This window comes from Macadamia integrifolia, chromosome 1 (assembly GCF_013358625.1).
Source record: "Macadamia integrifolia cultivar HAES 741 chromosome 1, SCU_Mint_v3, whole genome shotgun sequence".
In the NCBI taxonomy this organism is placed as follows: domain Eukaryota; kingdom Viridiplantae; phylum Streptophyta; class Magnoliopsida; order Proteales; family Proteaceae; genus Macadamia; species Macadamia integrifolia.
In genome coordinates, this window is record NC_056557.1 from 33,954,045 (window position 1) to 33,968,765 (window position 14,721).

At 39.9% G+C, this 14,721-nt stretch overlaps 1 protein-coding gene and 1 long non-coding RNA gene across 2 annotated transcripts; one reads left to right on the forward strand and one right to left on the reverse strand.

Moving 5' to 3' along the window:
• Positions 1-414: 414 nt before the first annotated feature.
• Positions 415-2,146, forward strand: LOC122082320. The gene is made up of 2 exons (XR_006141286.1): positions 415-1,636; positions 1,817-2,146. It is a non-coding gene; the product is annotated as an uncharacterized LOC122082320 (long non-coding RNA).
• A 3,538-nt stretch (positions 2,147-5,684) lies between these two features.
• Positions 5,685-14,281, reverse strand: LOC122084760 (tRNA (guanine-N(7)-)-methyltransferase non-catalytic subunit wdr4). Its single transcript, XM_042653198.1, has 10 exons — positions 14,089-14,281; positions 13,098-13,262; positions 12,453-12,633; positions 11,558-11,614; positions 11,403-11,473; positions 7,211-7,289; positions 7,053-7,112; positions 6,765-6,865; positions 6,564-6,624; positions 5,685-6,285 (listed from the first exon to the last, which is right to left on the reverse strand). Exons 1-10 carry the CDS (start codon positions 14,220-14,222, stop codon positions 5,896-5,898), a joined length of 1,299 nt encoding a protein of 432 aa, XP_042509132.1. The 5' UTR covers positions 14,223-14,281; the 3' UTR covers positions 5,685-5,895.
• Between the last annotated feature and the right edge of the window lie 440 nt (positions 14,282-14,721).

Here is a 14,721-nt window from a genome sequence, read left to right on the forward strand (position 1 = left end):
TTAAAATCAAACCACTCTAAAACCTTGCTAGAGAGAAAGAGAGAGAGAGCACTCTGAAATAGAAATATTCCTTAAAAACAGAATATGGTTTTTCCAGTAACGGTGGGTGTTTAGCTGTTATCAGTCCACGTAGGATTCCTATCGGAAATCTTGCGGATCTCTCTTACCTTATACACTCGGATTCATATCCTCCTTATTACCTTGTATATTAAGATCTCTTACCTTATACACTTAGATTCATATCCTCCTCATTACCTTGTATACTAGGATTCTTATCCTAGACTTCCTTCTATAACAAAATCCATATCAGATGTGATAGGCAAGTCAAAGATTCATATCACATATGAATGGTAACTCTTGTGTATTTAAACCATCTTTCATCAATGGAATAAACACAACTAAGAAACCCTAAATAATGTTTGGACATAGTATCAGAGCCAGAAAAGTTCCACCGAGCATAGGCATCCTCCCTTCGCATGGCCGCCGTTGAGGACTTGCCCAAGGGCGACCAAGTCACACCCGACCTCTCTCTTTCTCCCTCTTCTTCTCAACCTCCCTCTACTATACTGAATGCCCATCACTATCTCTCTCTTAAACTTACTTCCAAGAATTTTTTGTTCTGGAAAACACAATTGGAACCCTTCCTTGAAAGCTAAAATTTGCTTGGTTTCCTCGACGGTTCTAAACCTTGCCCCTCTGATCCAAGCTCTACTGCTGCCTGTCGTCAACAAGATGCCCTCATTCACAGTCTTTTCATTGCTTCTCTCTCTAAGGAAGTCTTCCCACTTGTCATTGGGAAACCCATAAGTCAGGCCATATGGGACACTCTAACCACCACCTATGCCTCTACGTCCACCACACGTGTTCTCTCCCTTAATATGGCTCTTCAGGACCTTGTGCACAAACCCGAGGAATCTGTATCCTCCTTCCTTCAGTGAGCCAAAAGCCTCTCTGATGAACTCAGTGCTGTCGGCGAACCTCTCAAAATCGTTGAGTTCAATATCCATATTTTCAGAGCCCTCCGCTCTGACCTCCATGAAGTTATCTCTACTTTGCTGGGACGCTCTACCCCAGTGGATTATGATGATCTCCACGCCTTGCTTCTAAGTCACGAGTTCCTTGTCAATTCCTCCTCTTAGAAACTCACGATCACCGACCCTCCATCTGGTGACACCAATCCCTCTGCCAATCAGGTAAGCAAAACCACCAAGGATAGACGTAGTCTGGCCAATCTGTGACCTAGTCCCTTGATTGTGGTTCCAATCGGGGTCATGGGGGATGCAACCGCAATGGCCGAGGTCGTGGGGGGCACTACTCTGCCCAGGGCCAAGGATGCCTCTTCTGCACTATCTGTCATCGCACCAACCACGCTGTTGCCACTTGCTACTAACGAACACCTACCCCTACCCCATTGGCCTATCATACCTATCCCGTCTCCATGCCTGCCTACCCTCAATGGCTTACTAACCCCTACCCCCTTCTGCTTACCACACCCAGCCAACTCCCTATCTTCCCTCACCACCGCCCTCTACTTGGTACCCAGACACTGGTGCTACCCACCATGTAACCCCGGATCTCCAATCCCTCTCTACCTATGATACATACTCTGGCTCGGATCAGTTGCAGGTCGGTAATGGTAAGGGTCTCCCCATCACTCACACTGATTCCACTTCTCTCTCTTCCCCACTTCGTACTTTTACTATTTCTAATGTTCTTCATGTTCCATATCTCACCAAATCTCTACTTTCAATATAGAAATTTACACATGATAATAATATATTTTTCGAATTTCATCCCTCTTGTTTTTTTTATCAAGGATCAGAAAACCAGGCGTACACTTCTTTTCAGTCCAAGTAATGGTGGTCTCTACACCCTTCCCATGTCGTCTTCATCACCATCTGTCAATATTGCTGAACGTACCACATGTGACGGATGGCATCAGCGACTCGGTCATCCCCACCATCGGGTTCTTCATCAGATTCTCCATTCTCACAAGCTTCCTTGTTCTTCTAATAAAATTAGTCATCTTTGTACGACTTGCCAATTAGGCAAAGTCAGTAGGCTTAGTTTAAAACAGACTTTCACTTGTAGTTCTTTTCCTTTGGATTTACTGTTTACTGATGTATGGGGTCCTTCGCACTTTGTCACTGATAGTGGATATCATTATTTTTTTATTTTTGTAGATGGCCATAGCAAATACATATGGTACTTCCCCTATGGTCACCAAGTTTGAGGTTTTTCTAATTTTCCTCAAATTTAAGGCCATGGTGGAATGCCAATCTGAGAGAAAAATAAAATCCCTCCAACCGATTGGGGAGGTGAATTCCACTCCCTTCCCCAATATTTTTCTTCTCTTGGAATACAACATCGGGTTGCTTATCCTCATACCCACGAACAATAGGGTGCGGTTGAGCGCTGCCACCGTCACATCGTTGAGACTGGATTAACTTTATTAGCCTAGGCCTCTTTACCCCAGCAATATTGGCACCATGCATTTGAGATTGCGGTTTATCTGGTTAATCGCATGCCCTCTTGAGTCACTGGGGATCTCTCCCCCTTTGAACTTGTTCACAAGCGATCACCTGACTATTCCTTTTTGCGCACCTTTGGGTGTCATTGCTTTCCCTTTCTTTGACCTTCCAACAACCATAAAATGCAATTTCGATCCTCTCCCTATGTATTTCTCGATTACAGTCCATTTCATTTTGGTTATCGTTGCATGGACATGCAAACAAATCATATCTACATTGCTCGTCATGTACGCTTCGATGAGTCTGTTTTTCCCCTTCAATCACCTAGCTCTTTTGTTCTAGGTCTCGCCCCATCCACTCCACCGCCCCCTCCTTGAGACTTCAGTCCTCTCTCTGTCTGCCTGTCACCTACCCCTGCAGCCCCTGGTTCTTTCCTACCCTTACCCACACAGCCACCTACCCCAACCCTTACACCTTCACCATCTCCCTCTCCTCCACGCTGCACCGTTCCCATTACCACCCTATACCAAACCCCTCCCCAACCTACCCCTTCACCATCCTTGTCAACCTCCAACTCGCCCCAACCCTACAACCCACTCGCCACACCTCCAAACCCACCCCCACCACGGTCCCTGCCTCCAAACTGCACCTATACTATGACCCTACGCCCACACCCTACCCCACATCTTCACCTCTCCACAGCACCCTCCACTGAACCTAACCCTGAACTCACCTGGCTTCAGTCTATATTTCGTGAAGTGGGGGTCCCACTACAATGCCCTCCAATCCTATGGTGTGACAATATTGGCGTCACTTACCTTTCGACAAACTCGGTGTTTCATGCCTGTACCAAACATATGGAAATTGATTTTCACTTTGTCCGTGACAATGTGGCAAAGAAGGATCTCCAGGTTTAATTCATCTCCACGGTTGATCAGATCGCAGACATCTTCATTAAGGTTCTTCCCTCCAAACGATTTCAATTTCTTCGTGACAAGCTGAAAATTCGACCTCTCGAATTCTCATCTTAAGGGGGTGTATCAGTCCACATAGGATTCCTATCGGAAATCAGGTGGATCTCTCTTACCTTAGACACTCGGATTCATATCCTCCTCATTACCTTGTATACTAGGATTATTATCCTAGACTTCTTTGCATAACAAAATCCATATCACCTGTAATAGGCAAGTCAAAGATTCATATCACATGTGAATGGTAACTCTTGTGTATTTAACACAACTAGGAAACCCTACATAATGTTTTGACAGCCGTTAACCCAAAACCAGAGAGAGAAATTGGCTTAAAATGGGTGGCCTACATAATGGAAAAAGCTCATCGGTTATCAATCATCGATACCATGTTAAAACTTCCATCTTAAGACTGCTTAGAGGACCTACTAACTGAACCCGAATCCTCTCCAACACTGGCCCTGATGGGGTTGGAGGGTTCAGCTTGCTAAAGAGGATAATTCCCAGTGACAATCTATCTGTTAAAAAAAAGTTTAAAAGCCATGTCTGATGGAAGAATAGATTCATATTTTCACTTAGACACGATTCTTATTTCCAGAGAATTCTCTCTCTCTCTCTCTCTCTCTCTCTGGATCTCTAAGACCAATCTCAATAAGCCTTGTTTAGAGGGTTTTGGATCCTCTCCACACGTGATGACTGGCCGAGGATCCCACCATCCATGGGTGATGGGTGATGAGGGGGGATAGTAACTGGAAGCCAAAAAGACAGTTATAGTTTTGTCCATTGTCCTTTATGCTTTGATGCTTAATCAACTGCCACAGTGTGTAAGGTACAACCACAACGTCTGACTCCTATGCTTGGGGTTGGGTTTGGTTGGGGTGGGGTGGGGATAGAAGAGCCAAAGAGGTCTGGATCCCCTTTCTATGTTATCTTTGAGAAGGTGGCAGGTTAAATGGGCCCCAAACTTTAATGGTGGGTAAGCCTCAGTCTACCCTTGTTTATGCGCCTAATTTTAGTCCAATAGCCAAACAAAGTCCACCCACCAGCTGTCCAAATGAAGTCAAGGAACATGATTAAACACAAAATCTTTTAAGTGCATCTTTTAAATATGTGCTATATAATGGGCCAAAATCATTAAGGCAGCCCAGATAAGACATATGATCAAATCATTATCATATTTAGTGTCTTAGTGATCATTAAGGTTCTACCCAAAAATAAAAACAAGAAAAAGGAAGATCATTAAGGCAGGCAGGCAGCCCAGATAGACATGATTAATACATGAATTCTCTTCACATTTAGTGACCATCAATTAAGAGAGAAATAAAAAATTGAAAAAAAGGAAATGTTTGGACCCTCCCAGCTATCCGATGCACGTTGGTAGATTTGGGCATTGAAAAGGATCCTCGTGCTGAAGGGAATGGGCGTAACAGAATATCAGTGAACAGTAAGAACTAAAGGACAGAGAGTTTTAGGGTTAGCTTTCGTGTGGATTGTGGACTGTAAGGCACTCTTTTGGGCCAACTAGGCCCTAGGACCAAAGAGGGAAGGGTCCATATGTCGTGGGACAGGGCATCAGGAGTTTGGTTCGCCTGGACATCAATAAAAGCGAAGCATGTGCCCGTAACGGAAAGGTTAGGGTTTTGGTAATCAAGCTTGGTAAGCTGGGTGTAAGAACCCTAAACTAAACTATGAAGGGCGCTCCACTCCCCAACTTGTAATCATATGGGCCTGATCGGCCAGAAAGGAACACAACTTTAACAGCCAACCTAACAAGTCCTGCCAGAATTCTGGTCAGTGCAGACAAGGAATGGCAGTATATAGAAACGAAAACCTAAAACAATGCAATAGAACAGATATTACAAACAAACAATCACAATGCAAAAATAGTTACATGGTTCAGCAAAATTATTTACGTCCTTAGTGAGATAAGTTTACTTTAATATCAATGACAATAATAGGGTTACAGCTGCTTTAATCCTCACACCTATCTTAGATTACAGAGAATACCATCTAATACCCATCCATGGGTTGCCTAGACAGTTAGGACGAATTGGGGAACGGTCCAATGTTTGATTCCCCATCTGTGCATTTACAATTTAAGTGGAGACCGTGGCAGTGGTGAAGCCTCAGACTCCTCGGACCCTAGGCCTCTAAACGGTCCAAAGGAAGCAGCCCACAAATGCAAATGATGACATACAAGTCGGTGTACCCCTACAAAATAAACTAAATGACCAACAAAACAAACTGCAATAATGAACTGAATCGATTAAAGTCTAGAACAGAGTGTACATCAAAATTGGATTTTCCAAACCTATCCTCTCTGACAGGAAGCTCATACGGTGAACCCTAAACAAGGTACCAGTGAAGCAGGGAACATATTCAAATATGAGATGACCATTTTCTAATCCAGCCGCTTATCCCCTAAATGTAACTTAGCATTATGTTCATCCTATTACCTATTGTTTGAGCTTTCTATCATTTCTGCTCTTCTTCCTCAATTCTCGTTTATCCACTGAATAGTGCTTTTTAATTAATAAATTACGCATTGCTGTCTTCACAGCCTCTGTGGCTGCCGCCAATGCCTTCTCCTCTTGTGCAAGTGATACACATCCCTGTAACTTTTCAAGCACTTTCTCTCCCCCTGGAATGTTAGCATCTTCCAGCATGACAGGCTCATTCTCACTGGAGTCTGGGTTGCTCATTTGGAAACCAGCGAGAACCTTCACACGGGCCAGAGATGTAAAATTCGATCCAAGGATATTGGACGCACCTGTAACCATCCACAAACGACCTGCAGAACTCACGCCAAGGCTGGTAGCAATAAACATGTCTCCCATGGAAACCACCTGCAGTAAAACTCATCAGTTGTCTGATAGAAGAAAGCATATAAGTTACTGGGTAACTGAACCCGAATATTTGTAACATTCTTTTTCTATGTCAAGCCAACATAAGAATTCAAAATTCCATGCATAGACCTGGACCCCTTTAGAACCCATCATTAACCTGGAAGGGTTTGGGTAGATTAAACAGGTTGGGTTGAATAGTGGAACCCCTATCCAGATGTCAAATTTCCACAAGAGACACACCCAAACATATTTAGTATATCAGAGTTTAATATGCTTACCTTGGCAACAGAAAGGGTTCTACCAGAAAGATCACAATTCAGAAGCATCACTCCATGCAAGCTATTTTTTTTTTTTTTTTGGGGGGTTGGGGGGGGGGGGGGGGTTGGGAATGATGTTAGAACTTAGAAGCATTGATATGGACCCAAAATTCCCAAAATTAAATGGGGAACAAAACAGTTGAACAATATTGAGGGACTTGCCTTTGAATGGCCACAGCAATTAATGAACTATCAGGAAAGGTGCATATAGCAGTCACAGCAGGATGGCACACTTCTTCCCCATTAGACTCTACAAGTTCTGCCTTCAGAATGCAAGTAAAAACAAATATAAAAGTAAATGCTGATGCTACAAAGCAATCACTAATGGCTGAGGGAAAAGCTATCAAGTAACTTGCAGAATCAAATGGTTTATAACTGTCCCTTTCTCCAATTATGTGTTGGCCACATCAATATACACTAATGGACAAACAGAAGAACAAAGAAATTCACCTGTGCTCCAACTTCACAAGTATGAAGAAGGGATCCAGAAGTAATATCCCACAAACGAACCTGGAAAAAACCAGATTAGACCAGTAGTGATTCTGGACTTTCAATTGCTGAACAAGTTTAAGCAGTTGAATTGGAGCTTGACTTTATGATATACTCACTGTTGAGTCACCACCTCCAGAGAGAAGAAATCCTAGCGAGTAATCAGGAGTACAAAGAAAGGCAAGGCAAGAGACGAACCTGCCAGTAGAACACATGACAAGCACAAATCAGTCTCCACCAGCTAATTATACCTTGACAGAATTACCACTGGACTTCTTTTTTCCATCTAGAACTCAAATGGTGAGACATAAGTATGTCAAACTAATATGTAAACTTATGTCAAACTAATATGTAAACAGTATGAACAGTGTTTTAATTATTAAGGTATACTTTTTCAAATTGAAAAAAAATATTATTGGAATAGAATTTAGGGAAAACTACCTTATTATCCACCTTTGGGTCTCTCATTACCAAATTACCCAGTTCGTGTTTGGGCTTACAAAACTGCCTAAAACAGTAACTTCACTCAACTTACAATTTATTTTGCCAAATTTACCCCCAACTACATCCACCTCCCCCTTCTCTGATCATCTTCTCTGCAACCACCCTGCCCAACCCTCCTCCAATCCCCCATCTGCCGCTGCAGCTGAACTGGGAACAACTCTGAAGGCGAAAAGAAAAGATATTTTTTTCCGGTTTTGGATTTCCCCCAATTTTAACCCCACAGAAACCAGAGCCTTACCCTACTTCAATTCAATTCGCGTTATGAGTACCTCATGCTTTCAGTGTTGTTATACCAATAATTACACTTTCTTTTCTTCCAAGCTCCAACCACACACACCAGAGAGGGAGAGAGAAGAAGAAGAAGAAAATTTCTCTGGTTTTCTCCTCTTTGCCATCTTCAATTGTGTCACGGAGTGGTGAGCGTTGGGTAGATAAGCATCGAAATGAAGGGAGAAGCTTAGTTGGAGGAGTAACAAGAATGGAGGAGATTGTATGGAGCAGCTATTGGGGGTTGGATTGGCGAACTGTGTTAATTTGAGGTTGTTCTTGTTAAGGAACGATGAGATTGTTGTAAATATTTGAGACTGAGGATGAAGGCAATGGGGTTAAAGTTGTTGTGAAGACAAGAAGGAAATTACAGTTCATTTTTGCACCCCCATTTACCAGAAAGGAGCTTGCGAGTTTGTGATTGTAAGAGAAGAGACATTTGGAGTGGACATGTAAAGGTTCTAAGGTTCTTTTACCATTATTTCATCATTTATTTTGGTTTTTGTATTTCAATCGAACTTTGAAACCTGGTTTTCTGAGATATGAAGCTCTCAGTAACATGGTGAATGTATTCTTGTGAGCTGTTTTTAGTTTTCAAATGTAGCTCTTCTGTTTAAGAAATTCAATTAATGGGGAACATATTCAAGAGAACAGCATTCAATATATGGTAGGCTGTTAGCCCTGGAATTTGATTTGCTTTACAAATTATTTTAGACCTTGGAGGATTTGAGATCTTGCATCTGAGAAGTTTTTGATGTGGGGAACATGTAAATCTAATTGAAATTGGGTGCTGCAGAAATGCCAGAAGTGCTTCTGTTCATTTCTGCTTCTTTTCTGATTAAGAAACACTTCTCTACCCCCTCCTTGTGGATACAAAGAATCCTGGTTACTAGCTCTCCTCCCTACATGCTACTCTCTCCCCCCTCTCCCTCTTTGATAAACCTCCTTTCACACAGGGCAAACTCAAAACTTGAGAAATATTTTTCTTTTCTAACCCATCTTTTCTGATGAAGAAAAAAGAGATTTAATGAATAAAATATTGAGAGTAAAATGAGTTCTTTATGTTGAGATCCAGATTGATAACATAAACTGAAACAAGTCTCTTGATAAACAAGAGAACTGAATAAAGAATTTTGAGATTGAAATCTTTGCAAGGCACCATCCTATATAAGGAAGCTAGGAGAGAAAGTGCAGGGCCTAATCCCCACCCGTTTGTTCGATATCCAGTTTGTGGACCTTGAAGAAGCAAAACGAGAATATAATCAAGGTTCAACTACCACTTTCAAATCCCATTTCTTTTTGTTCTCTCACTCTCTCTCTCTCTCTCTCTCTCTCCTCCTCTCCCCTAAATGGGCAAAGGCTTTAAGGTAGCCTCAACTGATGGCTCAAATTCTCTTGGATCTGGGTGTTCTCGTGTGAAAAAATCCTAGCAGAACATGCCAGGAAAAGAGGATTGGTATACAGACCAAGAGATTTCAACTTATAGACTAAAATTCAAACTAAAGCCAGCATAGTTGTCAAGGCGTCCAGGTGGCCTAGTTGGGGTCTGGGCAACTGTCTCCTTACTGCAAATCGCAGCACTTATTTGCGTCAAATATCATTTAAAATGTTTTATATTTGTCAGTGGCCAACATTATTTTGGTGTATGCAATAGATGGTTCACATAGTCACAGCGGTAGCGCTTTCAAAACACCATGATTGGAAACAGTAAAAAAAGGGTGATGCATAGTTCACAAGACTTGACAGAAATAGACTTAGCAGACGAGCAACACTGCAGTACCTGATCTGGTCAGTGAAAAAATCCATCACTGCTCAAACTTGTCAATATATCAGACAGTTAAAAATAATCTGGTCATGCTTGTCTTTTGGCCCAAGACAGTCCCTTTCAAAATATCAGCCAATATTGAAATATGTTGTTTAAGTAGCTCATAGTATCCTACATACATGTAGCCTAATGTATTACCGTATAGTGTACGTCTGTAACATTATCTCTATATTCATGACAAACAATCCATATTGCATAAGACATCCCAAATCAACAAACTTCACGATATATATCATGTCTTTCTGTAAAAGACTGCAAATTATCTTTAAATTCACAATGATTTATTCATATTCAATATTATATGAGTTAAAATGTCCAAAAGACTGCAAATTATTTTTAAATTCATGATGATTTACTCATATTCAATAGTATATGTGTTAAAATGCCCTTTGTTTACCTTCTAAAGCTATGTTGTGCCCAGTAAATTGGCATAGTGAATACCAATATTTAAATGCCTGCCAACCAAAAAATAACACAATCATTGCTTAACCAAGAAGAGTAAAAAACAAAACTGCATCCAGAAGCTGAAGGTGCCCCCTCTTCATTTTCTCCCATTCCAGTTCTCTCCTTTTTTCTGGTCTCCCTTTTCTTTTTAGGTGCTTTCTCTATTATGCCTTTTGATTTATATATTTTTGTTGCCATACTGGAGGTTGGGGGAAAGAAGTCTGACGAGGAACATTATAGTATTTACTTCTGGCAAGATCAAGAATCAAAATGGTGTAAAAGGTGCAAGAAGCCGTGGTAAAGTTTTGGATTGGGCTTAGTTAGTACTAGCCCACTCCTAAACAGAAACAGAAGACTCATCACTTGTCTCCTTCTCCCAAATGCCCCAAAGCGTTTACTCATCTCTCTCACCCCACCTCAAAAATAAAAACCCTCCCAATAAAAAGGGTATTGTCATGCAGACAGACAACAGACACAAACTAAACACCAACAACAAGATAACCGCCCAATACGATAAAAGAAAGTACAAAATAAGAACGAAAATAAACAGACAGGAGGTAGAACATTTGATATTGAGTAGTTACACACTGCTTTTCCACTATACACTTCACCTCCTATTGCCTCTAATAGCGAAGTTCCTATATCCATTCCTTCATCTAACTTCTATGATTTGAAGAAACTTCAGAAAAATCCACTCCCTCCACCTGGAGCCTTTCCACAGTTCCCATTCTTCCAACCACTGTCATTAGAATTCCAAATTTGCAATCCTTAAATCAAAAAACTTATTTCAGCTACTGAGAAAAGTAAGAACCTAAAATGTATTGGATTTTTTTATGGAATTAAAAGGTTTCAGGTCATTCCAAAAACTTAAGCTGTCAATCAAGTATATCCAGAGCGAAAACTGTTCAGTTTGATAATCCCTTTTAAGATCTATATCTGGAGTCGCAATGAAATGTATCAAGTTTTGTGAGCCACTGGTTATTTAGGATTTAAAACAAAAACCAAATGAGAGGCTTCAAGAATTCTTTATGGAAAACCATGACAATGTGCATTCTTGATAGACATATTTCGATTTGCACCAATATCATAGGAAGTTGATATGATAGACCATGACATTATGTGTAGGTAGTCCCAGTACGTAGGTAGTAGTAGTAAATAGTAACAATTACAATGTTTTTATATCTAACTGTAATAAGGATGAGTAGTAAATTTGTGGAATAGGAATTACTGAAATTCAGAAATGCAATGAAGAGTTGAAGGCAGGATCTTACTCAGTATGCCCAAGGCAAAAACTTTGTATGTCATGAGCTCCCTTGAAAGGCTTCTTAGGAAACATAGTAACCTGCCAAGACAAGAATAACTAACAATAAATGAAAAATATGCATTGAGTATCAAACTACTTTAGTGGATTTGGAAATTGGATTACACGAATTTTAAAGTCCCGGTCAGCACTAATGATGAACCGCCCATCTGGAGAGAATTCCTGCACACTGACTCATTAATGAATACTATACCCCAAAAAAAAAAAAAAAAAAAAAAAAAAAAAAAAAAAAATGAAAAAAGAAGAAGAAGAAGAAGAAGAAAAATGTGATGAATATAACAATACCATTACACAAAGATAAGAAGTGCTCAAGTTAAAATTTAAATGGATCAGTATCTGAATAAAATGGGATAGTGTTGACAGAATTGGACATTATATGAGAATAATTTTCCAACCAATGCAGCTCTTGGAATTAGATGGACTCTATCGATCACTACACAACACTAGAGAACCAGAGTGCATAGCTATCAAATTCTTTTCATGGTTTCTGCATGTTTTGGGTGTAAAGTGGTCTTGTTTTCTCTAATTTTAAAGCATTGATGTTTTCATCATAAACCTTTGTTAAAATGGAAAGATTTTCATATGTAAACGATAACATTGTGATAACATAACCTTCTCTTTTTCTTGTTCTTTTTTCCTTTTTTTTTTGTGGGGGGGGGGGTGCAAGGGGGTGGAGGGGAGGAATGACACAGATCCCCCACCAGTCAGGATATCAGGTTGTATAGCATGCATCTGATCTTATCAAATCCATCAATAATCAACAAGATTTGCTACCAGTTGCAGATACATTTGCTCATGTTGATTGTAATAGAAGAGCAAGTTTTACATTTTTTTTGTTTTGTTTTGTTTTGTTTTGTTCTCTGTCTCTCTGTCTCTCTGTCTCTGTGTCTCTCTTAAGGAAATAAAAATGAGAAGGAAATGAAATGATAAGTAACAAAGCATGAGACAAGTTAAGACACTACATAAGCACAGCAAGGTCAACATAGAAACGAATACACACCAGACAAGTTATAATGCTACAATAGTGAGCAAGAATTGGTGCTGCTTTCTTGCTGACCAAAGGCTGATTTCCCTCTTCCCCGTCTAAACTCACCACCCACACAACACCAAACTTGTCAGCAAAACAAACGAAAAGACCATCATGGCTTATGGCAACTGCACTCACTCGCTTTTCAGAGCATCTGGATCATTACAGCAAATGGAAAAACAATCAGAAATAAGTTAAAGATGAATTTCCATCACGGTTAACAGAAACAAATAACCAATAGAATAATACAAAAATTAGAAACAGAAACAAGCACAAAGTTGTAACTATAACATACATAGAAGGTTAAAGGAACCCACCATTTCATGGGCCACAGTAAATAAATCTCCAAATCAACAGTCAAATCTAATAAAGTAACCATCTGATTCTAGAGTTCCTTTTTCTCTTTTTCACCCTAAACTCTTCATCATATCTTTGTCTGGCCATTAGAGTATGGCAACAGAATAAACCAATATGATAACTAATCAGGAAAGATTCCTGAAGTAGGACATACTCCCTTGTCAGATGATAAATCTAATGCTGAGTCCAGGACTCTTGATGTAAAAAAAATAAAAAAAAATAAAAAACATATATATATATATATATAATTCATTAACTTACACAGTGTGTCGGCAGCGCCAGGAATCCGTGGTCCAAATCTTGACGAGTTTGTCATCCCCTGCAGATGCAAAGAGCCTCCCCTTTGCACCAAAGCGTATTGCCCTTATGGAATTCGCATGAAAAGGCCCACCAGAATTATCAAGTAAAGTGACCGGACAATCTCCCCTGTCAAGAGGAACAAAACAATCTCCCCTGTCAAGAACAAATTTCTAGAGCACCTCCTATCTATAATTACTTTTGGATCCACCTGGTTGTATGTAAAATGTAATCACGTAAATTAAAACAAAAATGAAGGGAACATTTTCCTAACCATTACCAACAATCATTCAGTAACTAATTTAAAACGTACAAAATGCAGTAAAAGCTCTACTTCACCTTTTAACCAAATTACTTATATTAAGTAAAAAAGATGGATTTGATGCCAAACTAAACTCATCTCAAATTGCTTTATGTTCTGGAATGGGGTTGAGATTTGGACACTATTACTCTTTGGACTCATATCAATTCACAAGGTTCTCATGACCTCAAAGTGATAGACTACATTCAATATGAAGGACAAAAAATTCTTTCTCTCTCTATTCAACTGCCCATCCAAGAGCATTTGACTTCAGAATACTAGAAGTCCTTTGATGAATAAGTAGCCCAACTAATTATAACTTAGAAGACCACGCTCCAATCAACACCAAAACTTGTCAAAATTCAATCTTTTTCGAAACAGAAGAATCACAACCAACACCCCATAAAAACAGAACAAGAATAGAGGAAGAATTAGTAAATTTCTCTTCCAATTTATCCTCCTCGTTTCAAAACTCATAATATGTGAACTAACTGTACTAATGATTTCACCACAACCATTAAATGATGGAAAAATCCTTCAAATCCAAATTTAACAGACGTTTGAACAAACTCAAACCTTATGAAAATTTTCAAATTCATCAGAGAAACTCAAATCAAATCTTAGAAACTAAGAGAAGAAACAAATAAAGCATACTCCAAATCAAAGACGCGAAGTTCAGCCCCGGCAGCAACTGCGACAAATTTTTCAAGCGGGTGAACTGCAATTAGAGCTGGGGCAACCTCCATTTCTTTGTTAGTTTCTCCTTCGTCAGCGGTTGTTTCCGCCATTTTTTTCCTCTGCAATGGCGACGCCGCAACCTGCTATTTTCTCCCACCACTCGGGTAGGGTTTTAGGTATTTAGACATTTAAAACTCTTCGTGGGCTTTCAAGCCCAGCCCATATTTGCGAGTGTATATCTGTTTAACTATATATGGACCGCAATGGGCCTTTAAAGTAGGTCCCCAATCAACTGAATCATGATTAAATCCATTCATAATTGGTTTGTCTATCAAATAAAATCTGAACCGATGATGATGACTAATTTTCGTTTTTTGCTAATGAGGAATCCCTTTGATGCAATCTCCTTCATGGGATTGCCCGAATATAAGGATTGGAAGAGTACTTCTTAAACAAAACAAATTTCGGACTGAATGACCTTCTACTAGTAATTTGGAGATATCTCTCTGCTCCGATATTGGTTTAGGTGATTCAAATTGAGAATTAAAGATAAAAAATGGTGCTCCAACTTTCATGAAATAGGAATTTTTGGGATTATGTATGAAAAAA

Excerpts from the sequence above, each read along its gene's own strand:
- LOC122084760 (XM_042653198.1), bottom strand. The coding sequence starts at position 14,222 with ATGGCGGAAACAACCGCTGACGAAGGAGAAACTAACAAAGAAATGGAG. Across the intron at positions 12,634-13,097 it reads TGGCGCTGCCGACACACTGT|ATGCTCTGAAAAGCGAGTGA; the intron begins GTAAGTTAATGA and ends GTAATGATCCAG. Across the intron at positions 7,290-11,402 it reads TTTTGCCTTGGGCATACTGA|GTTCGTCTCTTGCCTTGCCT; the intron begins GTAAGATCCTGC and ends TTCTACTGGCAG.